We start from the raw sequence: 27,354 nt of genomic DNA on the forward strand, positions 1-27,354 counted from the left end.
CATGATGGTTGCCCCGCTCTGGCCACAGACGCAGCAGCGCTGGAAAGAGCCAAGCAGCCCCATCAGCAGCAGCCTCGGGGCCTCCCCTGGCAGCCCCACGGCTCCGGGCAGGGCCTAGCATGTGGCCACTGCTGGGTCTCAGCCCACAGAGCCGACGGGTGGAGGAGACTCCGCTGCCAGAGCCTCTGTGCAGCTGCTGGGAGCCAGACTTTGGCCCACAGGCGGCCGGAAAGGCAGGCCTTTCATTCCAAGTGTCTGGGCTCAGCTCTGGCAAACCTCGCCTGGCACAAATCTCCCTGCTCTTGTCAGGCTCTCACCTTTTGTGCCGCCCGCCAGACTGCAATTTGGATATCTCTAGGAAGAAATCCCATGAGTCCAACACGCTCGTTCTTCTGACGAGAAAGTAGAGTGGCAAAGAACTGCAGCAAAGGGGATGAGCAGATGAGGAGAGAGAGGCAGGAATTGCCCATTGCAATGGTGGAAGGAGCACCCAGAGCCACTCACCAGGCAGAACACGTGGGCACAGAGCCCATACTTCTCCAGTTTGTCACCGCACATGTCTGGGTCAGCCTCTGCACGTCGACACAGCATGCAGGCTGCAGGGGACAGAGCCAATGGCAGTGGGCACGAGCACCTCTGCGGGGCGCTTTGGCTGCAGCAGCATCGGCCCCAAGGGCTGCTCTCTCCCTGCCTGCCTGCCTTCCTGCCTGGCTGATGGGCAGGGCTGGAGGCCTTGGAGAGCAGGGGCCATTGCGGCACGGGTGTCCCAAGAGCTGCCCCCTGGCCCAGCTGGGCCCCACTTGGGGAGGAAGGAGGCTCCCAGCCACGGCATGGCTGAGCGGCTCCTGCCTCCCCCTGCCTCTGCTCTGGGCCCTGCGCCGCCTGCCGCAAGCGTTCCTGGGCCAGGCTGTGGGAGGTTGGCATTGCCCTCACCTGGCTCCCTGGCTCCAGGGCCCTCCTGCTTGCTGTAAGACATGGCAGCTCTCAGCGCTGAGCCCCTGTCCAGAAAGGCCACAGTCTCCTCCAGGTGCTGGTCCTCTCTCTCTGTGGGAGAAAGAGGAGTGTGGGGAGTTTGCCGAACAGGCCCAGAGCCACGAGGGCACTGCTCCCTGCTCAGCCCTGCGTGAGCCCTGCTCCTGTCCGCCTTCTGCTCCCGTCGTCGCCTGGAGGAAGACCGCAGTCTGCTCTGGTTGTTCCTCTGCTGATTCTGGGAAGGGAGAGGCAGGTGAGCCTGCAGCACAGGCCCAGATCCCGAGGTGTGGGGTGCCTCTGGTCCCTGGGCAGCAGCGACCCTGCCCTGCCTTCTCCTCCCGTTGTCAGGTCGCACTGACACACGGCCTGAGCCCAGCCTTGCCTTTTGAAGCCTTGGTCGCATGGGTCACAATGGCCAGGCTGACATCAGCATCGTGCAGCCAAAATTGGACAACCATGGCCTCGGGTCCCTGGCAACCACTTGAGGCGGCCCCCTTGGGAACCCAGGTTCTGAGATGGGTGCGAAGGTTTGGTCAGGCGGGAGCCAGGCAGGGACTCCTGCAGCAAGTGCAGGGTCAAATGCCAGGCCCCAAGGCAACCATCGGGCACTGCTCTGCTGCTGCTCCTGGTGCTGCTCCTGCAATTTTCACACAGACACAGAGCTACCTGCTCTGTCTCAGCCCTGTTCAGCACTGGACAGCAGGGCACAGTAAAATGTTGTCTTGGGTGTTATGGACAAACAAACAAACAAACAAAAAAAATTAACCTTTGAGGAACCTAGTTAAAAATGGTGGAATGTTGATACAAAGGTAAATGTTGTTAATACACGTTAAATGTTGTTAATTCAAGTAACAAATTGTGATTAGTTGTATTAAAACCCAGTACTGTTGCTGATGTATAGAGGGGGAGTGGAACCGGGGAGGAGATGGGGTGCCAATCTTTGTGGAGGGGCAGAGAAACTTTCAGGAGTATTGCATCATAGAACACAACCACAACTTAAATCAAGATTGGTGGAGAGACCAAGCAATGGGAGGAGAGAATTCCACAATGATTGGCCAAGACTGCAGCAACTGATAAGGCAATGGGCAAGGGAGAAATAGACCTATCACAGCACGGATCCTGAGCGCCCCAAGCAGGAGGCGAGAGAGAGACTTTAAAAGGCCTGGGGTGCCGAACTCCCAGGTCTTTCCTCAGAGCGGAGTAGGTTTCCCTGGAAACACACACCCCTAGGTTACAAGTACTAAGTTGTTGAAACAGTCTCCGGACTAGCCGGAGGCTTTTGCTTCCAGTTGTTCCTTTGGTAATAAACAGGCTTACTTTTTTTAATTAAATTGACTCCTTTTGGTTACTTTCAAGTTTCTTTCTAAGCTTGTTCCCAGCATTGGGTATATGATCAAATTATTCAAAGTCCTGCAAAGAATCACATTCAAAGCACACACAAAAAAAAAAAAAAAAAACCAAAAAAAACCACAAAAACAAACAGAAAAAAAAACCAACAAAAACAAACCCTGCTACAAATATTGAATTGACAAAAAAAGCATATTCCTCTTCAGAAACACAGGCTAACACTTTGGGCCAATGCTTTTTCCTATTAGCTCTTTGAAAGGATTTCAAAAGTAACATTGGCAACTTCTTCAAGGAACAAACAGGAAATGCTTCTGACCTCTAAAAGTAGATTTCTTCATTGGCTTTCGCTTTCCTTTTGGAATCCTTACGCTTTGCCTGGCATTCCAGAAAATCATGAAAATCCAACGTAATATAGAGGGAGTTTCTGAATTCAGTGTTTTTCTCAAAGACTTTCTTTACATACGTACAAGAAACTGCTCCTGTAACATAAAGAGATGCAGTGGTTTCCCTGACTGGACGTCACAAGATGACACGATACACTCCTCTATACTAAAAAAACTTCTGTTGCCTGGTAATTAGAAAGCTTCAAGATCTTCTAGAGGCTTTCCCCTGTGCAACTTCACTAGGTCCCTCTCTGCTCAACTCTCAAGCCTGTCCAGGTCTCACTGAAAGGCAGCAGCACAGCCGTGTGGTTCACCAGCCCCTGCTCTCGCTTCTGTCCCATCAGCAAACGTGCTGAGGGAGCGCTCCGCCCCTTCTGCCAGGTCACTGGGGAATAAGGCAAACAAGACTGGCCCCAGCACGGCCCCCTGAGCTCGCAGCTATCTGAGTTTGGAGCTCCACTGCCCGCTTCTCTACGCCACTGTCCCTGAGCTGCCCCATGAGCGTGATACGGGAGGCCAGGACAAAGCCTTGCTGAAGTCCCGGCTGACAACAGCCACTGCTCTCCCCTCACAAACCCAGCCAGTCAGTGCAGCAGAGGTGGCTATGGGATTGCCCAAGCATGGTTTTCTGTCGCTGTAGAGATGGACACAAGACATACACATACACCTGTGCAGTGACAACAATGGCTTCTTCTTTATTACAAGTTGTTCTCAAGTTTTATACCCCTAAAAAAGTGTGATCCTAAGGCCCTAGTTACATCAAAACAGCTCCTTCTGTTCAATGGACAAAGCAATAGCTTATTGTATTTTATTGGTACAAAGCATTTAACGTCAATAATTCATTGGCAAGAGTTTACCACAAATTCTTAAGGCATGTCCACTGCTGACTAAGGCACGTATCCTCTAACTACAAGGAGCCCTGATGTGTTTTTCAGTTTCCACGCTAACGGCCTTGCTTGCTTCCTTGCCATGGATAAACCCGTATGTTATTAATTTCTTCTTCTGCAAACTCAGTTGTTTGCCCTGCAAAACAGCTGCTAAGCCCATCCAGTTTTCCCTTCCTGTTATTCCACACGCTTAGAGATGACATCCAAGAGGAGATATTCTGCCACCTTTCTGGGGACGGAGCTGAGGCTGATGGGCCTGCAGTTTCCTGGCTCCTTCTTAGTGCCCTTTTGGAAGACTGGAGAGATGCTGGCTTTCCTCCACTGCTCACGCCTCTCTCTGGGGCTATCACCTTCCCTGACCCGCTAGCAGAGCGCCCTGTGCCAGAGGCAGGAGCAGAGACTTCCCTTGGCCCCAAAAGGCAAGGCTGGGCTCAGGCCGTGTGTCAGTGCCACCTGACAACGAGAGGAGAAGGCAGGGCAGGGTCGCTGCTGCCCCGGGGCCAGAGGCACCCCACACCTCGGGATCTGGGCCTGTGCTGCAGGCTCACCTGCCTCTCCCTTCCCAGAATCAGCAGAGGAACAACCAGAGCAGACTGCGGTCTTCCTCCAGGCGACAACGGGAGCAGAAGGCGGACAGGAGCAGGGCTCACGCAGGGCTGAGCAGGGAGCAGTGCCCTCGTGGCTCTGGGCCTGTTCGGCAAACTCCCCACACTCCTCTTTCTCCCACAGAGAGAGAGGACCAGCACCTGGAGGAGACTGTGGCCTTTCTGGACAGGGACTCAGCCCTGAGAGCTGCCATGACTTACAGCAAGCAGGAGGGCCCTGGAGCCAGGGAGCCAGGTGAGGGCAATGCCAACCTCCCACAGCCTGGCCCAGGAACGCTTGCGGCAGGCGGCGCAGGGCCCAGAGCAGAGGCAGGGGGAGGCAGGAGCCGCTCAGCCATGCCGTGGCTGGGAGCCTCCTTCCTCCCCAAGTGGGGCCCAGCTGGGCCAGGGGGCAGCTCTTGGGACACCCGTGCCCGCAATGGCCCCTGCTCTCCAAGGCCTCCAGCCCTGCCCATCAGCCAGGCAGGAAGGCAGGCAGGCAGGGAGAGAGCAGCCCTTGGGGCCGATGCTGCTGCAGCCAAAGCGCCCCGCAGAGGTGCTCGTGCCCGCTGCCATTGGCTCTGTCCCCTGCAGCCTGCATGCTGTGTCGACGTGCAGAGGCTGACCCGGACCTGTGCTTCCCCAGGCACTGGCAACAGCTCCTGTGCTGCCCAGGGCACCCACGGGCACTGCCAGGGCCTCACACCAACCCGAACCAGCTGGGGTGTGACAGCTCTGCTGCTCTGCGCACGGCTCTCGGGCAAAGCAGCCGCGTGTCCCTGGGCTGGGAGCAGTGCCCAGGTCGGGCTTGGCAGAGCCTGTCCGCTCCTGGAGGGCTGGCGGCACTGCTCTGGTCCGGCCTGGCCCGGCCCGGGTCTGGGGGGCCTTTGACATTCCTGCTTGCCCTTACAGCCGCCAGGGATCAGCCGGAGCTCAATGGCCCCAGCCTGGCCGGACAGTCAGGACTGGAGCCTTCCCGTGGCTCCCCAGCACCCAAGACCATCAGCTCCAGCTGGGAAACACTGCCTAACAGGGTTTGTCAATATTTTCTCCTGTTAGATCATTGAAGGGATTTTGAAAGTGACGTTGTTTGGCAACTTCTTCAAGGAACAGAAGTGGTGCGCTTCTAATCAGTAAAAGGTTTATTGGTTTCCTTGGACTTTCAGTCTGGTATCCTTATGCTTCCTCCGGCGTTCCGGAAAATAATGAAAATCTAACAAATTCTTGGGAGAAGGTTCTGAATCCACTAGTAGGAGACGTCTCTAAATTCACTCTTTCTCTTAAATACATTCTTTACATATAGTTAAGTAGCTGTTCCTGTAACAGACAAAAATGCCGTGGTTTACCTGACTGGAGAACACCACAGGATGTTATACACACCGGCACACTAAAACACTTTTGTTCCCGGGGAGTTACAAAGTTGCAGGCTCTTCTCGAGGACCTGAATTAATTCTGCATGCCCCTTCATACCCGCATTCCCTCCCCATGCTCAGCTTTCACCTAGTGTTCCCGGGGAACGGATCTTACATACTCACCTCAAGCGATAATCTACGTCTGTCTTCCCAACCCTCTTTTTCTTCACTGAGCTCTGCAGATCTGCAAAATAACTTTGGGCCCTCTGCACAAAAGAAAGAACCAATTAATAGGCTTAAACACTTCCGATTGTGCTGCTGCTTCTAACAGTCATGGACACACAGCAATCGTGTTCTCCAGAAGTCAATTCTTCACATCCTCCCTGTTCTCTTGCCCCCCCACCAGACGCTGGCTCCAACAGAAATGTTCCCTACTGCAGCCTGGTGTACGAAGAACCATGAAAGGCAGCAGCAGCAGTTTTCCTCAACATGCTGCAATCGAAATTGCAGTGAAATAGCAGCTGTTTCATTAGAAGCTCAGCACCAAGACCGCACCTCTTCCCCCAGAACTGAGGCCTGCGAAGGACTGAGCTCCCCATCGTAACACACCCTGTAAATCAGACGGGCTGGAAGATTGCTGGGCACTAACTGGATGAACACAGCAATACATTTCAGCAGCGGTATCGAATCAGTCTCGAGAAAGGCACATCATTTCAGCCTGTCTTACGACTCTGTTCTACAAAACATGTAACAAGCAATTGTTTTGCTGGCCTTTGCAACTTTGGGGGACTCTGTAGGTTTCCTTTGGTTGTTGTTTTCTTTGTTTCTAAATTCAAAATTCACTGGATTCGGGAGAGAAAACCCCAGATTCATCAGGACCAAGAAGCACAGGGACATATGTGGCTGACAAGAACACTCAACATTCCTAATGGTAACACCAGAAAGGCAGGAAAAAGTGAAAGATGATATAAATACCTGAAAGGATCCAAACTATCTAGGTAAACTGTCAAGTGGCTAATGTTTTGGTAAGCTCTAAAAGTCCAGATTCCTATTAGGCAATTATCTGAAAGAAAAGAAAGCCAGAAATCTGCTTGGCCTTTATTTTACCAGGACTTTCTCACGGGATTCTACCACAACTTTGGCCGCAAGTAAGGATGCCAAATTTTGACTAGAAAACATTCATAAGCAGGCAGCATTTTTTTCCTCCTCACGGAATTCCAGGAACAGTTAAAAAAAAATACAGAAGGGGGCGAAGAACTTCCGTCGTACCTCTCAGGCGTTCATCATCTTTGGAGAAGAAGAAAACTCTAGCCCTTTCTGTGCGTGGTAAAGAAAGAAAGCTAGACAAGTACAAAGGGATTTTAGCATCCTAAATTGTACTATCAAATTCCATGAACACAAGTTAAAACTGTAGCGCTTCAGAGAAATGGTGACCGTTGAAAAGCTTTATTCCCTAGTAACCAAAGAGAGCCATCTATAAAAAAAAACCCAAATCACTTCTTGAAAGAAATCTGACTGTGTCTTTGGCTTTTGGCCAAACTCAGTTTGGAGTTGGTCCAACCAAAAGGACCAAGTTAATTTCTTGTGCTCAACGTCTCTCTTCTCATATTCAACTTCACATCAAATGGGCTGCTGGCAATTTTGACTCTGGGCAGCCCAAATGGTTTTCCAAGATGACTTTCATTGCTCAGAGGTGTGCAATGTCAGCTTCCCATTTCCCGAGTGCTGCTCTTAACATTCCCACAGCATCCAACTACTACAGCCAAGTAGACAACAAATAGAAAGGGAACTTGCATTTCTTGGTCCTTTTCAATTTCTCACGTCTCAGGCTCACCATCACCCTCAGAACTGCTGTCTTGGAAACGTGAATCCTCTTGCCATGCGACTTTTGCCGACTTGATGGTTCCAAGTCCGCAAGACTCTGCAATAACAGCACCAAAAATAGAAACGAAGGCAAAACCAGATTATTCCTCCACTTGTCAGGAAAAATTCCTCCTTTCAAGACAAATACTTACAGTGGAGAAGAGAGATTTAGGAAGGACAGAATCTGCTCCTGCCTGATTTCCTGAGCTACATCTCTGCTCCAGGATTTTCCGGTTTGTTCTAGGGATCGCTTCTGTATTCTTAAACATTTATCATTGCGTTCAGAAGACACTGAATACCTTCTGAATTCAGCACAAGTGTGGGAGGCTCGTTGCTTTGTCTTGTGGCATTGGGGTTTTTTTAATATTTTGGATAACTTCACACGGCTTCTCTTCTCTCCTTCAGGACTGTGACTCCATTTAATGTTGTTTCATCTTCTTTTCATAAGGCCTCATTTTATCTACGGTTAGAACACCCCAATGATCACGTGTCATTCACTTTCCTTTTCCTAAAGGTCCAAGAATAGAATTCAGTAACAAAGAGAATGTCCATGGATCTTGGGGTCAACTCCCGGATTTTGCTCCTCCCTCTACATTAACACACATTTCCTTGAAAATCGTGTTGGGTTCTATGAAACTTGATATGACTGGTGTATCCCCTTTCTCCCTGCTTGAGAAATTCAGGGCATGACAACAAGCTTTCTCACCACTCAGCAAAAACCCCAATGCCTTCTCAAAGCATGCCTTTCAGAAAGCCTGAGATGCAAGCATGAGCTACCTCTCGTTAATCCACCACAGCCTTGGCAAGCAGAAATGAAGATCAAAATGCTTCTGCCTACTTACTGACTTCTGCTGCTGAAAATCCCCTGCATCCTGACCTTCTTTACACCCTATTGCTCTACAGTGCCTGCCAGAAGCTCTTCCTTAGAAATGGCACTCTTAGAAGGGTTCTGCTGTTACCTCCTTTGATGCCCAACCCCTCTGTGTCTCCAAAGAAGGGAAACTTGAAAGCACTCGACTCCTGAGCTGCGTCGCTCTCAGGCAAAGGTCCCAAATGGTCGTCTGGGGCAGAGTCCTGCGCATCCTCTTTGTCCCAGGGTATTTCCACAGTCTTTTCTGGTTTGTTCTTTCAAGGTCCAAGCAAGTCTTTTAAATCAGCAGCAATAGAGTAATCGATTTCTTCAGGCGCTTGAGGTTGTGTGTCACTCTCTTCTCTCTTCTTCCTTTTGGCTTTACTGAAATGAGATTGTTCAAAGATAGCAACACAGCACACGTCCTTTTCCAAAACAGCTTCCCTAAGAGCCACCTTGCTCTGAATGTTTCCCTAACCATACCCTGTCCAAGCTGTCACGATCCGCTTGTTGCGGGGTGTCGTGATGGCTCTTTTCACCAATCCCAAAAGTGCAAAAAGGCAAACAACAAGGGACTATCAGTTAATCACAACAAATGCACCTTTATTAAGGGCCAAAACAGTAAATGGGATAGTGGGGATCTGAAAGAAGGTCAAAGAATAGAGAGAGAGAGAGAGAGAGAGAGAGAAGAGGGGGATGGGAATAGCTACAAGCACAGGCGAGATCCTCAGTGGTCCAGACGATGGGGATCCGTCTTGTCGTGTCGGGGAAGTCTTCGAAGTTCTGGTCAACTCAGGGGTCCAGTTATAGTCCACAGAGGAAAGAGGGGGGAGCATGCAGGACAATGAGAGGCCCTTGTGATTGCTGCGGGGGAACAGGCGAGTCCACCGAAACCACCAAAGCAAGGCAAACACAATGGAGAATAAGTCCACTGGAATTACTGAAGGGAAACAGGTCATGTCGTTAGTGGTCAGACCACCGTTTTGCCCCCTCCCTGTAGTAGGGGTCTCAGTCTCAGTCCTTGGGAGGAGGGTCCTCAATCTTTGTCTGTCACGGTGGTAATGAGGCAGATGAGGGGTCTTCAATGAAGGACCACGGGAGTCACCCCAAAAGGTCATTTGGCGTAAGAACGGAGATTTGTAGCAGGTCGCGCGTCAGGCTGTCCCGTGCTGGGTCCATGCCAGGTCCTTGCCAAGTCCTTGCCAAGTCCTCGCCAGGCCTTGTTCAGAACAGCTAACGTAAAGGTACAGCAGCTGCACCTGCACTGCTGCTCTCTGCAAGCCGGAACTGCAGTGGGGGAAGGGGCTTCTCCTCGTGGCAATCGGTAGGCAAATGTGGGGGCTTCAGATGGCCTCTTGCACAAGCCCATCAAGGAGTGGCTCACTTTCAAGAGTAAGCAGTGGGGAAACACCTGAGGTTGGAGTCTAAAGGCAAGAACAAGAGTCCTTTTTAATTAGCCACATCATTTAAGTGACTTTTCACTTAATACATGGTAAGACAGAAATCAAGGTATTTAGCATAAGACTACTTTCCTGCCAGTCGAAAAGCCAAGAGCTACTATGGTTTTCTCACAGACCTGCAAATCTCAAGGACCCTGTACTGACCGATCTCACCTTCACTTCCGGCAGCGAGCGGATGGACTAGAAAGAAAAGATGACACTACGTGCTGCTGTTGGAGGCCCCAGTTGAGGCCCGACGCCGCTGGCGGGAGCGGCTGCTCCTGTGGGACATCCCTGACGGTGTCCCCCTGTGCCTGGGCCTCTCAGCCCTTGCTGCTGTCCTCCTGCTCCTGTCCTGGCGACTCCTGGACCGGACAGGTTGATTCGAGGCCCGGCGCTGCAGGCGGGAGCGGCTGCATCTGGGGGATGTCCCTGAGGAAGTCTCCCTTTGCCTGGGCCTCTCAGTCCTTGGTCTTGTCCTGCTGCTCCTGTCACGGCGACTCCTGGAGCGGCCAGGTGGACTCTGGGCCTGACCGTGCTGGTGGGAGCGGCTGCATCTGGGGGATGTCCATGAGGAAGTCTCCCTTTGCCTGGGCCTCTCAGTCCTTGGTCTTGTCCTGCTGCTCCTGTCACGGCGACTCCTGGAGCGGCCAGGTGGACTCTGGGCCTGACCTTGCTGGTGGGAGCGGCTGCATCTGGGGGATGTCCCTGACGAAGTCTCCCTTTGCCTGGGCCTCTCAGCGCTTGATGTTGTCCTGTGGCTCCTGTCCCGGCGACTCCTGGGCCGGGCAGGTGGACTTAGGGCCTGACCTTGCTGGCGGGTGCGGCTGCGTCTGGGGGATGCCTGTGACGATGTCTGCCTTTGCCTGGGCCTCTCAGTCCTTGTGGTTGTCCTGCTGCTCCTGTCACGGCGACTCCTGGAGCAGACAGGTGGACTTAGGGCCTGACCTTGCTGGCGGGTGCGGCTGTGTCTGGGGGATGCCCGTGAAGGTGTCTCCCTTCGCCTGGGCCTCTCAGTCTTTGTCATTGTCCTGTTGCTTCTGTCACGGCGACTCCTCGATCGGACGGGTCCATCTGGGGCCCGACCTTGCTGGCGAGAGCGGGTTCGGCCTCGGCCGGGCCCTGCACGTCTGGAATGGACCCTGTCCTCAGAGTCAGGGGAGCTGCTGTACGTTGAACTTGATGTGCTGAGGCTGCTGGTGTCCAGTGAGGAAGACGGCAGAGACTGCTGCCATGCTGTGTGTCGGTAGCTTCTGCGGCCGCTGGTCTCTGCAGGTGAAGACCGGGGATCCAGCCCCGATGGCACCGGGGTGCGGGAGCTGGGGCTGATGGCCTCAGATTCTGAGGAGCCATGAGCAGGCTCCAGTCCGGACTGTCTGCTCCGGCTGGGGCCCCTGAGCTCTGACTCATGCCTGAAAGCTGTAAGGCCAAGCAGGAATGTCAAAGACCACCCAGGCCCGAGGCAAGCCAGGCCAGAGCAGAACCCCCAGCCCTTCAGGAGCAGAGGGGCTCTGCCAAGCCCAGCCTGGGCACTGTCCCCAGCCCAGGGGCACCGGCTGCTTTGCCTCATACCCGTTCCGAGACCAGCACAGCCGTCACACTCCCAGCTCTCTATGCGGTTTCTCAGGCCAGAGCAGCGCCTGTGGGTGCCCTCAGCAGCGCAGGAGGAGCACAGCAGCAGTTCCCAGGGCCTGGGGAGGCAAAGGGGCTCATGGACAACGTGTCCACAGCACAGGATTGTCCAGACAAGTTCTTCTGCTTCTTTCCCCTTTGAGCCCTTGAAGTGACACATGTACCCTGCAGAGCCTCAGGTGCAGCTCCCCAACTTACCCCTCTTCCTCTGCCTCCTCCCTGCCTCCCGGGTAAAGGCAATCCCTGGCATTGCACCTGCTGTGCCTCTCTCCTAGATCCGCGAAGGCATCGTTGTCCTCCCACGTTGGCTCTCTGATGCAGAAAGGAAAAGCTGATGAGTTTCTGATGTCCTGCCCTCATGGAGGTACAGGTTGTCCCCGCTCTTTCTCCAGCGCTTTTCCAAGTCCCGCGTGAAGCTGAAGCCCAGACTCACGGGGCAGAGCAGGGCCAGGACTGCTGGGGCAGGGCCTGGCACAGCACAGCACTTGCACCTCCTGTCCTGTGAGCCAGGCAGAAGGACACCAACCTGAAGGGAATTCGGATCCCCACGATGAACATTTGTGTAAGAAATTGTTCAGTGTCCCTGCACAGGGGGCAGTGGAGGCATAAAAGACCAGCGCTCATGGCCTGTCCCTGCAGGGCAAACAGAAGCAGGGTGAGCAAGGCCCTGGTGCTGCTGAGCACCTGCTGTGCCCCGGGGCTGAGGGGATGGCTCCTACCTGGATGCAGTCCCTGTGGAACCAGGCCCTTTTGCACGCTGGGCACACCAGGGTTCTGAAGGTGTTTCTATCCTCCACAGGCTCCATGCAGATGGGGCAATCGGTGCCCGGCTCTGCAGTCGCCTCCATGTCCTGCTCTGGACGGTGCTCAGGGCAGTAGGTGCTGAGGGAAAATGGGTGGGCAAAGTGAGCAATGTTGGATCTTCTCCCAGGGGCGACCAGGAGTGGGGAGGAGGGGCACCTGTACTCTGGAATATACTGTGTGACGCAGCCGCCCTCCTTGGCACAGGGCAGGTGGAACCATCTGCCACAGTCCTCCTTGCAACACATGATGGTTGCCCCGCTCTGGCCACAGACGCAGCAGCGCTGGAAAGAGCCAAGCAGCCCCATCAGCAGCAGCCTCGGGGCCTCCCCTGGCAGCCCCACGGCTCCGGGCAGGGCCTAGCATGTGGCCACTGCTGGGTCTCAGCCCACAGAGCCGACGGGTGGAGGAGATTCCGCTGCCAGAGCCTCTGTGCAGCTGCTGGGAGCCAGACTTTGGCCCACAGGCGGCCGGAAAGGCAGGCCTTTCATTCCAAGTGTCTGGGCTCAGCTCTGGCAAACCTCGCCTGGCACAAATCTCCCTGCTCTTGTCAGGCTCTCACCTTTTGTGCCGCCCGCCAGACTGCAATTTGGATATCTCTAGGAAGAAATCCCATGAGTCCAACACGCTCGTTCTTCTGACGAGAAAGTAGAGTGGCAAAGAACTGCAGCAAAGGGGATGAGCAGATGAGGAGAGAGAGGCAGGAATTGCCCATTGCAATGGTGGAAGGAGCACCCAGAGCCACTCACCAGGCAGAACACGTGGGCACAGAGCCCATACTTCTCCAGTTTGTCACCGCACATGTCTGGGTCAGCCTCTGCACGTCGACACAGCATGCAGGCTGCAGGGGACAGAGCCAATGGCAGTGGGCACGAGCACCTCTGCGGGGCGCTTTGGCTGCAGCAGCATCGGCCCCAAGGGCTGCTCTCTCCCTGCCTGCCTGCCTTCCTGCCTGGCTGATGGGCAGGGCTGGAGGCCTTGGAGAGCAGGGGCCATTGCGGGCACAGGTGTCCCAAGAGCTGCCCCCTGGCCCAGCTGGGCCCCACTTGGGGAGGAAGGAGGCTCCCAGCCACGGCATGGCTGAGCGGCTCCTGCCTCCCCCTGCCTCTGCTCTGGGCCCTGCGCCGCCTGCCGCAAGCGTTCCTGGGCCAGGCTGTGGGAGGTTGGCATTGCCCTCACCTGGCTCCCTGGCTCCAGGGCCCTCCTGCTTGCTGTAAGACATGGCAGCTCTCAGCGCTGAGCCCCTGTCCAGAAAGGCCACAGTCTCCTCCAGGTGCTGGTCCTCTCTCTCTGTGGGAGAAAGAGGAGTGTGGGGAGTTTGCCGAACAGGCCCAGAGCCACGAGGGCACTGCTCCCTGCTCAGCCCTGCGTGAGCCCTGCTCCTGTCCGCCTTCTGCTCCCGTCGTCGCCTGGAGGAAGACCGCAGTCTGCTCTGGTTGTTCCTCTGCTGATTCTGGGAAGGGAGAGGCAGGTGAGCCTGCAGCACAGGCCCAGATCCCGAGGTGTGGGGTGCCTCTGGTCCCTGGGCAGCAGCGACCCTGCCCTGCCTTCTCCTCCCGTTGTCAGGTCGCACTGACACACGGCCTGAGCCCAGCCTTGCCTTTTGAAGCCTTGGTCGCATGGGTCACAATGGCCAGGCTGACATCAGCATCGTGCAGCCAAAATTGGACAACCATGGCCTCGGGTCCCTGGCAACCACTTGAGGCGGCCCCCTTGGGAACCCAGGTTCTGAGATGGGTGCGAAGGTTTGGTCAGGCGGGAGCCAGGCAGGGACTCCTGCAGCAAGTGCAGGCTCAAATGCCAGGCCCCAAGGCAACCATCGGGCACTGCTCTGCTGCTGCTCCTGGTGCTGCTCCTGCAATTTTCACACAGACACAGAGCTACCTGCTCTGTCTCAGCCCTGTTCAGCACTGGACAGCAGGGCACAGTAAAATGTTGTCTTGGGTGTTATGGACAAACAAACAAACAAACAAAAAAAATTAACCTTTGAGGAACCTAGTTAAAAATGGTGGAATGTTGATACAAAGGTAAATGTTGTTAATACACGTTAAATGTTGTTAATTCAAGTAACAAATTGTGATTAGTTGTATTAAAACCCAGTACTGTTGCTGATGTATAGAGGGGGAGTGGAACCGGGGAGGAGATGGGGTGCCAATCTTTGTGGAGGGGAAGAGAAACTTTCAGGAGTATTGCATCATAGAACACAACCACAACTTAAATCAAGATTGGTGGAGAGACCAAGCAATGGGAGGAGAGAATTCCACAATGATTGGCCAAGACTGCAGCAACTGATAAGGCAATGGGCAAGGGAGAAATAGACCTATCACAGCACGGATCCTGAGCGCCCCAAGCAGGAGGCGAGAGAGAGACTTTAAAAGGCCTGGGGTGCCGAACTCCCAGGTCTTTCCTCAGAGCGGAGTAGGTTTCCCTGGAAACACACACCCCTAGGTTACAAGTACTAAGTTGTTGAAACAGTCTCCGGACTAGCCGGAGGCTTTTGCTTCCAGTTGTTCCTTTGGTAATAAACAGGCTTACTTTTTTTAATTAAATTGACTCCTTTTGGTTACTTTCAAGTTTCTTTCTAAGCTTGTTCCCAGCATTGGGTATATGATCAAATTATTCAAAGTCCTGCAAAGAATCACATTCAAAGCACACACAAAAAAAAAAAAAAAAAAAAAAACCAAAAAAAACCACAAAAACAAACAGAAAAAAAAACCAACAAAAACAAACCCTGCTACAAATATTGAATTGACAAAAAAAGCATATTCCTCTTCAGAAACACAGGCTAACACTTTGGGCCAATGCTTTTTCCTATTAGCTCTTTGAAAGGATTTCAAAAGTAACATTGGCAACTTCTTCAAGGAACAAACAGGAAATGCTTCTGACCTCTAAAAGTAGATTTCTTCATTGGCTTTCGCTTTCCTTTTGGAATCCTTACGCTTTGCCTGGCATTCCAGAAAATCATGAAAATCCAACGTAATATAGAGGGAGTTTCTGAATTCAGTGTTTTTCTCAAAGACTTTCTTTACATACGTACAAGAAACTGCTCCTGTAACATAAAGAGATGCAGTGGTTTCCCTGACTGGACGTCACAAGATGACACGATACACTCCTCTATACTAAAAAAACTTCTGTTGCCTGGTAATTAGAAAGCTTCAAGATCTTCTAGAGGCTTTCCCCTGTGCAACTTCACTAGGTCCCTCTCTGCTCAACTCTCAAGCCTGTCCAGGTCTCACTGAAAGGCAGCAGCACAGCCGTGTGGTTCACCAGCCCCTGCTCTCGCTTCTGTCCCATCAGCAAACGTGCTGAGGGAGCGCTCCGCCCCTTCTGCCAGGTCACTGGGGAATAAGGCAAACAAGACTGGCCCCAGCACGGCCCCCTGAGCTCGCAGCTATCTGAGTTTGGAGCTCCACTGCCCGCTTCTCTACGCCACTGTCCCTGAGCTGCCCCATGAGCGTGATACGGGAGGCCAGGACAAAGCCTTGCTGAAGTCCCGGCTGACAACAGCCACTGCTCTCCCCTCACAAACCCAGCCAGTCAGTGCAGCAGAGGTGGCTATGGGATTGCCCAAGCATGGTTTTCTGTCACTGTAGAGATGGACACAAGACATACACATACACCTGTGCAGTGACAACAATGGCTTCTTCTTTATTACAAGTTGTTCTCAAGTTTTATACCCCTAAAAAAGTGTGATCCTAAGGCCCTAGTTACATCAAAACAGCTCCTTCTGTTCAATGGACAAAGCAATAGCTTATTGTATTTTATTGGTACAAAGCATTTAACGTCAATAATTCATTGGCAAGAGTTTACCACAAATTCTTAAGGCATGTCCACTGCTGACTAAGGCACGTATCCTCTAACTACAAGGAGCCCTGATGTGTTTTTCAGTTTCCACGCTAACGGCCTTGCTTGCTTCCTTGCCATGGATAAACCCGTATCTTATTAATTTCTTCTTCTGCAAACTCAGTTGTTTGCCCTGCAAAACAGCTGCTAAGCCCATCCAGTTTTCCCTTCCTGTTATTCCACACGCTTAGAGATGACATCCAAGAGGAGATATTCGGCCACCTTTCTGGGGACGGAGCTGAGGCTGATGGGCCTGCAGTTTCCTGGCTCCTTCTTAGTGCCCTTTTGGAAGACTGGAGAGATGCTGGCTTTCCTCCACTGCTCACGCCTCTCTCTGGGGCTATCACCTTCCCTGACCCGCTAGCAGAGCGCCCTGTGCCAGAGGCAGGAGCAGAGACTTCCCTTGGCCCCAAAAGGCAAGGCTGGGCTCAGGCCGTGTGTCAGTGCCACCTGACAACGAGAGGAGAAGGCAGGGCAGGGTCGCTGCTGCCCCGGGGCCAGAGGCACCCCACACCTCGGGATCTGGGCCTGTGCTGCAGGCTCACCTGCCTCTCCCTTCCCAGAATCAGCAGAGGAACAACCAGAGCAGACTGCGGTCTTCCTCCAGGCGACAACGGGAGCAGAAGGCGGACAGGAGCAGGGCTCACGCAGGGCTGAGCAGGGAGCAGTGCCCTCGTGGCTCTGGGCCTGTTCGGCAAACTCCCCACACTCCTCTTTCTCCCACAGAGAGAGAGGACCAGCACCTGGAGGAGACTGTGGCCTTTCTGGACAGGGACTCAGCCCTGAGAGCTGCCATGACTTACAGCAAGCAGGAGGGCCCTGGAGCCAGGGAGCCAGGTGAGGGCAATGCCAACCTCCCACAGCCTGGCCCAGGAACGCTTGCGGCAGGCGGCGCAGGGCCCAGAGCAGAGGCAGGGGGAGGCAGGAGCCGCTCAGCCATGCCGTGGCTGGGAGCCTCCTTCCTCCCCAAGTGGGGCCCAGCTGGGCCAGGGGGCAGCTCTTGGGACACCCGTGCCCGCAATGGCCCCTGCTCTCCAAGGCCTCCAGCCCTGCCCATCAGCCAGGCAGGAAGGCAGGCAGGCAGGGAGAGAGCAGCCCTTGGGGCCGATGCTGCTGCAGCCAAAGCGCCCCGCAGAGGTGCTCGTGCCTGCTGCCATTGGCTCTGTCCCCTGCAGCCTGCATGCTGTGTCGACGTGCAGAGGCTGACCCGGACCTGTGCTTCCCCAGGCACTGGCAACAGCTCCTGTGCTGCCCAGGGCACCCACGGGCACTGCCAGGGCCTCACACCAACCCGAACCAGCTGGGGTGTGACAGCTCTGCTGCTCTGCGCACGGCTCTCGGGCAAAGCAGCCGCGTGTCCCTGGGCTGGGAGCAGTGCCCAGGTCGGGCTTGGCAGAGTCTGTCCGCTCCTGGAGGGCTGGCGGCACTGCTCTGGTCCGGCCTGGCCCGGCCCGGGTCTGGGGGGCCTTTGACATTCCTGCTTGCCCTTACAGCCGCCAGGGATCAGCCGGAGCTCAATGGCCCCAGCCTGGCCGGACAGTCAGGACTGGAGCCTTCCCGTGGCTCCCCAGCACCCAAGACCATCAGCTCCAGCTGGGAAACACTGCCTAACAGGGTTTGTCAATATTTTCTCCTGTTAGATCATTGAAGGGATTTTGAAAGTGACGTTGTTTGGCAACTTCTTCAAGGAACAGAAGTGGTGCGCTTCTAATCAGTAAAAGGTTTATTGGTTTCCTTGGACTTTCAGTCTGGTATCCTTATGCTTCCTCCGGCGTTCCGGAAAATAATGAAAATCTAACAAATTCTTGGGAGAAGGTTCTGAATCCACTAGTAGGAGACGTCTCTAAATTCACTCTTTCTCTTAAATACATTCTTTACATATAGTTAAGTAGCTGTTCCTGTAACAGACAAAAATGCCGTGGTTTACCCGACTGGAGAACACCACAGGATGTTATACACACAGGCACACTAAAACACTTTTGTTCCCGGGGAGTTACAAAGTTGCAGGCTCTTCTCGAGGGCCTGAATTAATTCTGCATGCCCCTTCATACCCGCATTCCCTCCCCATGCTCAGCTTTCACCTAGAGTTCCCGGGGAACGGATCTTACATACTCACCTCAAGCGATAATCTACGTCTGTCTTCCCAACCCTCTTTTTCTTCACTGAGCTCTGCAGATCTGCAAAATAACTTTGGGCCCTCTGCACAAAAGAAAGAACCAATTAATAGGCTTAAACACTTCTGATTGTGCTGCTGCTTCTAACAGTCATGGACAACACAGCAATCGTGTTCTCCAGAAGTCAATTCTTCACATCCTCCCTGTTCTCTTGCCCCCCCACCAGACGCTGGCTCCAACAGAAATGTTCCCTACTGCAGCCTGGTGTACGAAGAACCATGAAAGGCAGCAGCAGCAGTTTTCCTCAACATGCTGCAATCGAAATTGCAGTGAAATAGCAGCTGTTTCATTAGAAGCTCAGCACCAAGACCGCACCTCTTCCCCCAGAACTGAGGCCTGCGAAGGACTGAGCTCCCCATCGTAACACACCCTGTAAATCAGACGGGCTGGAAGATTGCTGGGCACTAACTGGATGAACACAGCAATACATTTCAGCAGCGGTATCGAATCAGTCTCGAGAAAGGCACATCATTTCAGCCTGTCTTACGACTCTGTTCTACAAAACATGTAACAAGCAATTGTTTTGCTGGCCTTTGCAACTTTGGGGGACTCTGTAGGTTTCCTTTGGTTGTTGTTTTCTTTGTTTCTAAATTCAAAATTCACTGGATTCGGGAGAGAAAACCCCAGATTCATCAGGACCAAGAAGCACAGGGACATATGTGGCTGACAAGAACACTCAACATTCCTAATGGTAACACCAGAAAGGCAGGAAAAAGTGAAAGATGATATAAATACCTGAAAGGATCCAAACTATCTAGGTAAACTGTCAAGTGGCTAATGTTTTGGTAAGCTCTAAAAGTCCAGATTCCTATTAGGCAATTATCTGAAAGAAAAGAAAGCCAGAAATCTGCTTGGCCTTTATTTTACCAGGACTTTCTCACGGGATTCTACCACAACTTTGGCCGCAAGTAAGGATGCCAAATTTTGACTAGAAAACATTCATAAGCAGGCAGCATTTTTTTCCTCCTCACGGAATTCCAGGAACAGTTAAAAAAAAATACAGAAGGGGGCGAAGAACTTCCGTCATACCTCTCAGGCGTTCATCATCTTTGGAGAAGAAGAAAACTCTAGCCCTTTCTGTGCGTGGTAAAGAAAGAAACCTAGACAAGTACAAAGGGATTTTAGCATCCTAAATTGTACTATCAAATTCCATGAACACAAGTTAAAACTGTAGCGCTTCAGAGAAATGGTGACCGTTGAAAAGCTTTATTCCCTAGTAACCAAAGAGAGCCATCTATAAAAAAAAACCCAAATCACTTCTTGAAAGAAATCTGACTGTGTCTTTGGCTTTTGGCCAAACTCAGTTTGGAGTTGGTCCAACCAAAAGGACCAAGTTAATTTCTTGTGCTCAACGTCTCTCTTCTCATATTCAACTTCACATCAAATGGGCTGCTGGCAATTTTGACTCTGGGCAGCCCAAATGGTTTTCCAAGATGACTTTCATTGCTCAGAGGTGTGCAATGTCAGCTTCCCATTTCCCGAGTGCTGCTCTTAACATTCCCACAGCATCCAACTACTACAGCCAAGTAGACAACAAATAGAAAGGGAACTTGCATTTCTTGGTCCTTTTCAATTTCTCACGTCTCAGGCTCACCATCACCCTCAGAACTGCTGTCTTGGAAACGTGAATCCTCTTGCCATGCGACTTTTGCCGACTTGATGGTTCCAAGTCCGCAAGACTCTGCAATAACAGCACCAAAAATAGAAACAAAGGCAAAACCAGATTATTCCTCCACTTGTCAGGAAAAATTCCTCCTTTCAAGACAAATACTTACAGTGGAGAAGAGAGATTTAGGAAGGACAGAATCTGCTCCTGCCTGATTTCCTGAGCTACATCTCTGCTCCAGGATTTTCCGGTTTGTTCTAGGGATCGCTTCTGTATTCTTAAACATTTATCATTGCGTTCAGAAGACACTGAATACCTTCTGAATTCAGCACAAGTGTGGGAGGCTCGTTGCTTTGTCTTGTGGCATTGGGGTTTTTTTAATATTTTGGATAACTTCACACGGCTTCTCTTCTCTCCTTCAGGACTGTGACTCCATTTAATGTTGTTTCATCTTCTTTTCATAAGGCCTCATTTTATCTACGGTTAGAACACCCCAATGATCACGTGTCATTCACTTTCCTTTTCCTAAAGGTCCAAGAATAGAATTCAGTAACAAAGAGAATGTCCATGGATCTTGGGGTCAACTCCCGGATTTTGCTCCTCCCTCTACATTAACACACATTTCCTTGAAAATCGTGTTGGGTTCTATGAAACTTGATATGACTGGTGTATCCCCTTTCTCCCTGCTTGAGAAATTCAGGGCATGACAACAAGCTTTCTCACCACTCAGCAAAAACCCCAATGCCTTCTCAAAGCATGCCTTTCAGAACGCCTGAGATGCAAGCACGAGCTACCTCTCGTTAATCCACCACAGCCTTGGCAAGCAGAAATGAAGATCAAAATGCTTCTGCCTACTTACTGACTTCTGCTGCTGAAAATCCCCTGCATCCTGACCTTCTTTACACCCTATTGCTCTACAGTGCCTGCCAGAAGCTCTTCCTTAGAAATGGCACTCTTAGAAGGGTTCTGCTGTTACCTCCTTTGATGCCCAACCCCTCTGTGTCTCCAAAGAAGGGAAACTTGAAAGCACTCGACTCCTGAGCTGCGTCGTTCTCAGGCAAAGGTCCCAAATGGTCGTCTGGGGCAGAGTCCTGCGCATCCTCTTTGTCCCAGGGTATTTCCACAGTCTTTTCTGGTTTGTTCTTTCAAGGTCCAAGCAAGTCTTTTAAATCAGCAGCAATAGAGTAATCGATTTCTTCAGGCGCTTGAGGTTGTGTGTCACTCTCTTCTCTCTTCTTCCTTTTGGCTTTACTGAAATGAGATTGTTCAAAGATAGCAACACAGCACACGTCCTTTTCCAAGACAGCTTCCCTAAGAGCCACCTTGCTCTGAATGTTTCCCTAACCATACCCTGTCCAAGCTGTCACGATCCGCTTGTTGCGGGGTGTCGTGATGGCTCTTTTCACCAATCCCAAAAGTGCAAAAAGGCAAACAACAAGGGACTATCAGTTAATCACAACAAATGCACCTTTATTAAGGGCCAAAACAGTAAATGGGATAGTGGGGATCTGAAAGAAGGTCAAAGAATAGAGAGAGAGAGAGGGAGAGAGAGAGAAGAGGGGGATGGGAATAGCTACAAGCACAGGCGAGATCCTCAGTGGTCCAGACGATGGGGATCCGTCTTGTCGTGTCGGGGAAGTCTTCGAAGTTCTGGTCAACTCAGGGGTCCAGTTATAGTCCACAGAGGAAAGAGGGGGGAGCATGCAGGACAATGAGAGGCCCTTGTGATTGCTGCGGGGGAACAGGCGAGTCCACCGAAACCACCAAAGCAAGGCAAACACAATGGAGAATAAGTCCACTGGAATTACTGAAGGGAAACAGGTCATGTCGTTAGTGGTCAGACCACCGTTTTGCCCCCTGCCTGTAGTAGGGGTCTCAGTCTCAGTCCTTGGGAGGAGGGTCCTCAATCTTTGTCTGTCACGGTGGTAATGAGGCAGATGAGGGGTCTTCAATGAAGGACCACGGGAGTCACCCCAAAAGTTCATTTGGCGTAAGAACGGAGATTTGTAGCAGGTCGCGCGTCAGGCTGTCCCGTGCTGGGTCCATGCCAGGTCCTTGCCAAGTCCTTGCCAAGTCCTCGCCAGGCCTTGTTCAGAACAGCTAACGTAAAGGTACAGCAGCTGCACCTGCACTGCTGCTCTCTGCAAGCCGGAACTGCAGTGGGGGAAGGGGCTTCTCCTCGTGGCAATCGGTAGGCAAATGTGGGGGCTTCAGATGGCCTCTTGCACAAGCCCATCAAGGAGTGGCTCACTTTCAAGAGTAAGCAGTGGGGAAACACCTGAGGTTGGAGTCTAAAGGCAAGAACAAGAGTCCTTTTTAATTAGCCACATCATTTAAGTGACTTTTCACTTAATACATGGTAAGACAGAAATCAAGGTATTTAGCATAAGACTACTTTCCTGCCAGTCGAAAAGCCAAGAGCTACTATGGTTTTCTCACAGACCTGCAAATCTCAAGGACCCTGTACTGACCGATCTCACCTTCACTTACGGCAGCGAGCGGATGGACTAGAAAGAAAAGATGACACTACGTGCTGCTGTTGGAGGCCCCAGTTGAGGCCCGACGCTGCTGGCGGGAGCGGCTGCTCCTGTGGGACATCCCTGACGGTGTCCCCCTGTGCCTGGGCCTCTCAGCCCTTGCTGCTGTCCTCCTGCTCCTGTCCTGGCGACTCCTGGACCGGACAGGTTGATTCGAGGCCCGGCGCTGCAGGCGGGAGCGGCTGCATCTGGGGGATGTCCCTGAGGAAGTCTCCCTTTGCCTGGGCCTCTCAGTCCTTGGTCTTGTCCTGCTGCTCCTGTCACGGCGACTCCTGGAGCGGCCAGGTGGACTCTGGGCCTGACCGTGCTGGTGGGAGCGGCTGCATCTGGGGGATGTCCATGAGGAAGTCTCCCTTTGCCTGGGCCTCTCAGTCCTTGGTCTTGTCCTGCTGCTCCTGTCACGGCGACTCCTGGAGCGGCCAGGTGGACTCTGGGCCTGACCTTGCTGGTGGGAGCGGCTGCATCTGGGGGATGTCCCTGACGAAGTCTCCCTTTGCCTGGGCCTCTCAGCGCTTGATGTTGTCCTGTGGCTCCTGTCCCGGCGACTCCTGGGCCGGGCAGGTGGACTTAGGGCCTGACCTTGCTGGCGGGTGCGGCTGCGTCTGGGGGATGCCTGTGACGATGTCTGCCTTTGCCTGGGCCTCTCAGTCCTTGTGGTTGTCCTGCTGCTCCTGTCACGGCGACTCCTGGAGCAGACAGGTGGACTTAGGGCCTGACCTTGCTGGCGGGTGCGGCTGTGTCTGGGGGATGCCCGTGAAGGTGTCTCCCTTCGCCTGGGCCTCTCAGTCTTTGTCATTGTCCTGTTGCTTCTGTCACGGCGACTCCTCGATCGGACGGGTCCATCTGGGGCCCGACCTTGCTGGCGAGAGCGGGTTCGGCCTCGGCCGGGCCCTGCACGTCTGGAATGGACCCTGTCCTCAGAGTCAGGGGAGCTGCTGTACGTTGAACTTGATGTGCTGAGGCTGCTGGTGTCCAGTGAGGAAGACGTCAGAGACTGCTGCCATGCTGTGTGTCGGTGGCTTCTGCGGCCGCTGGTCTCTGCAGATGAAGACCGGGGATCCAGCCTCGATGGCACCGGGGTGCGGGAGCTGGGGCTGATGGCCTCAGATTCTGAGGAGCCATGAGCAGGCTCCAGTCCTGACCGTCTTCTCCTGCTGGGGCCCCTGAGCTCTGACTCATGCCTGAAAGCTGTAAGGCCAAGCAGGAATGTCAAAGACCACCCAGGCGCGAGGCAAGCCAGGCCAGAGCAGAACCCCCAGCCCTTCAGGAGCAGAGGGGCTCTGCCAAGCCCAGCCTGGGCACTGTCCCCAGCCCAGGGGCACCGGCTGCTTTGCCTCATACCCGTTCCGAGACCAGCACAGCCGTCACACTCCCAGCTCTCTATGCGGTTTCTCAGGCCAGAGCAGCGCCTGTGGGTGCCCTCAGCAGCGCAGGAGGAGCACAGCAGCAGTTCCCAGGGCCTGGGGAGGCAAACGGGCTCATGGACAACGTGTCCACAGCACAGGATTGTCCAGACAAGTTCTTCTGCTTCTTTCCCCTTTGAGCCCTTGAAGTGACACATGTACCCTGCAGAGCCTCAGGTGCAGCTCCCCAACTTACCCCTCTTCCTCTGCCTCCTCCCTGCCTCCCGGGTAAAGGCAATCCCTGGCATTGCACCTGCTGTGCCTCTCTCCTAGATCCGCGAAGGCATCGTTGTCCTCCCACGTTGGCTCTCTGATGGAGAAAGGAAAAGCTGATGAGTTTCTGATGTCTTGCCCTCATGGAGGTACAGGTTGTCCCCGCTCTTTCTCCAGCACTTTTCCAGGTCCCGCGTGAAGCTGAAGCCCAGACTCACGGGACAGGGCAGGGCCAGGACTGCTGGGGCAGGGCCTGGAAAAACACAGCACTTGCACCTCCTGTCCTGTGAGCCAGGCAGAAGGACACCAACCTGAAGGGAATTCGGATCCCCACGATGAACATTTGTGTAAGAAATTGTTCAGTGTCCCTGCACAGGGGGCAGTGGAGGCATAAAAGACCAGCGCGCATGGCCTGTCCCTGCAGGGCAAACAGAAGCAGGGTGAGCAAGGCCCTGGTGCTGCTGAGCACCTGCTGTGCCCCGGGGCTGAGGGGATGGCTCCTACCTGGATGCAGTCCCTGTGGAACCAGGCCCTTTTGCACGCTGGGCACACCAGGGTTCTGAAGGTGTTTCTATCCTCCACAGGCTCCATGCAGATGGGGCAATCGGTGCCCGGCTCTGCAGTCGCCTCCATGTCCTGCTCTGGACGGTGCTCAGGGCAGTAGGTGCTGAGGGAAAATGGGTGGGCAAAGTGAGCAATGTTGGATCTTCTCCCAGGGGCGACCAGGAGTGGGGAGGAGGGGCACCTGTACTCTGGAATATACTGTGTGACGCAGCCGCCCTCCTTGGCACAGGGCAGGTGGAACCATCTGCCACAGTCCTCCTTGCAACACATGATGGTTGCCCCGCTCTGGCCACAGACGCAGCAGCGCTGGAAAGAGCCAAGCAGCCCCATCAGCAGCAGCCTCGGGGCCTCCCCTGGCAGCCCCACGGCTCCGGGCAGGGCCTAGCATGTGGCCACTGCTGGGTCTCAGCCCACAGAGCCGACGGGTGGAGGAGACTCCGCTGCCAGAGCCTCTGTGCAGCTGCTGGGAGCCAGACTTTGGCCCACAGGCGGCCGGAAGGGCAGGCCTTTCATTCCAAGTGTCTGGGCTCAGCTCTGGCAAACCTCGCCTGGCACAAATCTCCCTGCTCTTGTCAGGCTCTCACCTTTTGTGCCGCCCGCCAGACTGCAATTTGGATATCTCTAGGAAGAAATCCCATGAGTCCAACACGCTCGTTCTTCTGACGAGAAAGTAGAGTGGCAAAGAACTGCAGCAAAGGGGATGAGCAGATGAGGAGAGAGAGGCAGGAATTGCCCATTGCAATGGTGGAAGGAGCACCCAGAGCCACTCACCAGGCAGAACACGTGGGCACAGAGCCCATACTTCTCCAGTTTGTCACCGCACATGTCCGGGTCAGCCTCTGCACGTCGACACAGCATGCAGGCTGCAGGGGACAGAGCCAATGGCAGCGGGCACGAGCACCTCTGCGGGGCGCTTTGGCTGCAGCAGCATCGGCCCCAAGGGCTGCTCTCTCCCTGCCTGCCTGCCTTCCTGCCTGGCTGATGGGCAGGGCTGGAGGCCTTGGAGAGCAGGGGCCATTGCGGGCACGGGTGTCCCAAGAGCTGCCCCCTGGCCCAGCTGGGCCCCACTTGGGGAGGAAGGAGGCTCCCAGCCACGGCATGGCTGAGCGGCTCCTGCCTCCCCCTGCCTCTGCTCTGGGCCCTGCGCCGCCTGCCGCAAGCGTTCCTGGGCCAGGCTGTGGGAGGTTGGCATTGCCCTCACCTGGCTCCCTGGCTCCAGGGCCCTCCTGCTTGCTGTAAGTCATGGCAGCTCTCAGCGCTGAGCCCCTGTCCAGAAAGGCCACAGTCTCCTCCAGGTGCTGGTCCTCTCTCTCTGTGGGAGAAAGAGGAGTGTGGGGAGTTTGCCGAACAGGCCCAGAGCCACGAGGGCACTGCTCCCTGCTCAGCCCTGCGTGAGCCCTGCTCCTGTCCGCCTTCTGCTCCCGTCGTCTCCTGGAGGAAGACCGCAGTCTGCTCTGGTTGTTCCTCTGCTGATTCTGGGAAGGGAGAGGCAGGTGAGCCTGCAGCACAGGCCCAGATCCCGAGGTGTGGGGTGCCTCTGGTCCCTGGGCAGCAGCGACCCTGCCCTGCCTTCTCCTCCCGTTGTCAGGTGGCACTGACACACGGCCTGAGCCCAGCCTTGCCTTTTGAAGCCTTGGTCGCACGGGTCACAATGGCCAGGCTGACATCAGCATCGTGCAGCCAAAATTGGACAACCATGGCCTCGGGTCCCTGGCAACCACTTGAGGCGGCCCCCTTTGGAACCCAGGTTCTGAGATGGGTGCGAAGGTTTGGTCAGGCGGGAGCCAGGCAGGGACTCCTGCAGCAAGTGCAGGCTCAAATGCCAGGCCCCAAGGCAACCATCGGGCACTGCTCTGCTGCTGCTCCTGGTGCTGCTCCTGCAATTTTCACACAGACACAGAGCTACCTGCTCTGTCTCAGCCCTGTTCAGCACTGGACAGCAGGGCACAGTAAAATGTTGTCTTGGGTGTTATGGACAAACAAACAAACAAACAAAAAAAATTAACCTTTGAGGAACCTAGTTAAAAATGGTGGAATGTTGATACAAAGGTAAATGTTGTTAATACACGTTAAATGTTGTTAATTCAAGTAACAAATTGTGATTAGTTGTATTAAAACCCAGTACTGTTGCTGATGTATAGAGGGGGAGTGGAACCGGGGAGGAGATGGGGTGCCAATCTTTGTGGAGGGGCAGAGAAACTTTCAGGAGTATTGCATCATAGAACACAACCACAACTTAAATCAAGATTGGTGGAGAGACCAAGCAATGGGAGGAGAGAATTCCACAATGATTGGCCAAGACTGCAGCAACTGATAAGGCAATGGGCAAGGGAGAAATAGACCTATCACAGCACGGATCCTGAGCGCCCCAAGCAGGAGGCGAGAGAGAGACTTTAAAAGGCCTGGGGTGCCGAACTCCCAGGTCTTTCCTCAGAGCGGAGTAGGTTTCCCTGGAAACACACACCCCTAGGTTACAAGTACTAAGTTGTTGAAACAGTCTCCGGACTAGCCAGAGGCTTTTGCTTCCAGTTGTTCCTTTGGTAATAAACAGGCTTACTTTTTTTAATTAAATTGACTCCTTTTGGTTACTTTCAAGTTTCTTTCTAAGCTTGTTCCCAGCATTGGGTATATGATCAAATTATTCAAAGTCCTGCAAAGAATCACATTCAAAGCACACACAAAAAAAAAAAAAAAAAAAACAAAAAAAACCACAAAAACAAACAGAATAAAAAACCAACAAAAACAAACCCTGCTACAAATATTGAATTGACAAAAAAAGCATATTCCTCTTCAGAAACACAGGCTAACACTTTGGGCCAATGCTTTTTCCTATTAGCTCTTTGAAAGGATTTCAAAAGTAACATTGGCAACTTCTTCAAGGAACAAACAGGAAATGCTTCTGAC

General features: G+C 53.4%; 1 protein-coding gene and 1 pseudogene across 1 annotated transcript; both read right to left on the reverse strand.

Moving 5' to 3' along the window:
• Window positions 1-5,515: 5,515 nt before the first annotated feature.
• On the reverse strand, window positions 5,516-13,786 carry LOC137466690 (PHD finger protein 7-like). Its single transcript, XM_068178379.1, is given in 14 exon segments — window positions 5,516-5,519; window positions 5,709-5,791; window positions 7,360-7,446; window positions 9,852-9,878; window positions 10,488-10,594; window positions 10,764-11,096; window positions 11,250-11,368; window positions 11,508-11,621; window positions 11,836-11,971; window positions 11,974-12,191; window positions 12,270-12,469; window positions 12,860-12,951; window positions 13,290-13,400; window positions 13,711-13,786. Coding segments are annotated over 14 exon segments (1,707 nt in total).
• Window positions 13,787-23,062: 9,276 nt separating this feature from the next.
• Window positions 23,063-26,148, reverse strand: LOC137466691 (PHD finger protein 7-like; annotated as a pseudogene).
• Between the last annotated feature and the right edge of the window lie 1,206 nt (window positions 26,149-27,354).

The sequence above is a fragment of the Anomalospiza imberbis genome, unplaced genomic scaffold (genome assembly GCF_031753505.1).
Source record: "Anomalospiza imberbis isolate Cuckoo-Finch-1a 21T00152 unplaced genomic scaffold, ASM3175350v1 scaffold_397, whole genome shotgun sequence".
NCBI lineage: Eukaryota > Metazoa > Chordata > Aves > Passeriformes > Viduidae > Anomalospiza > Anomalospiza imberbis.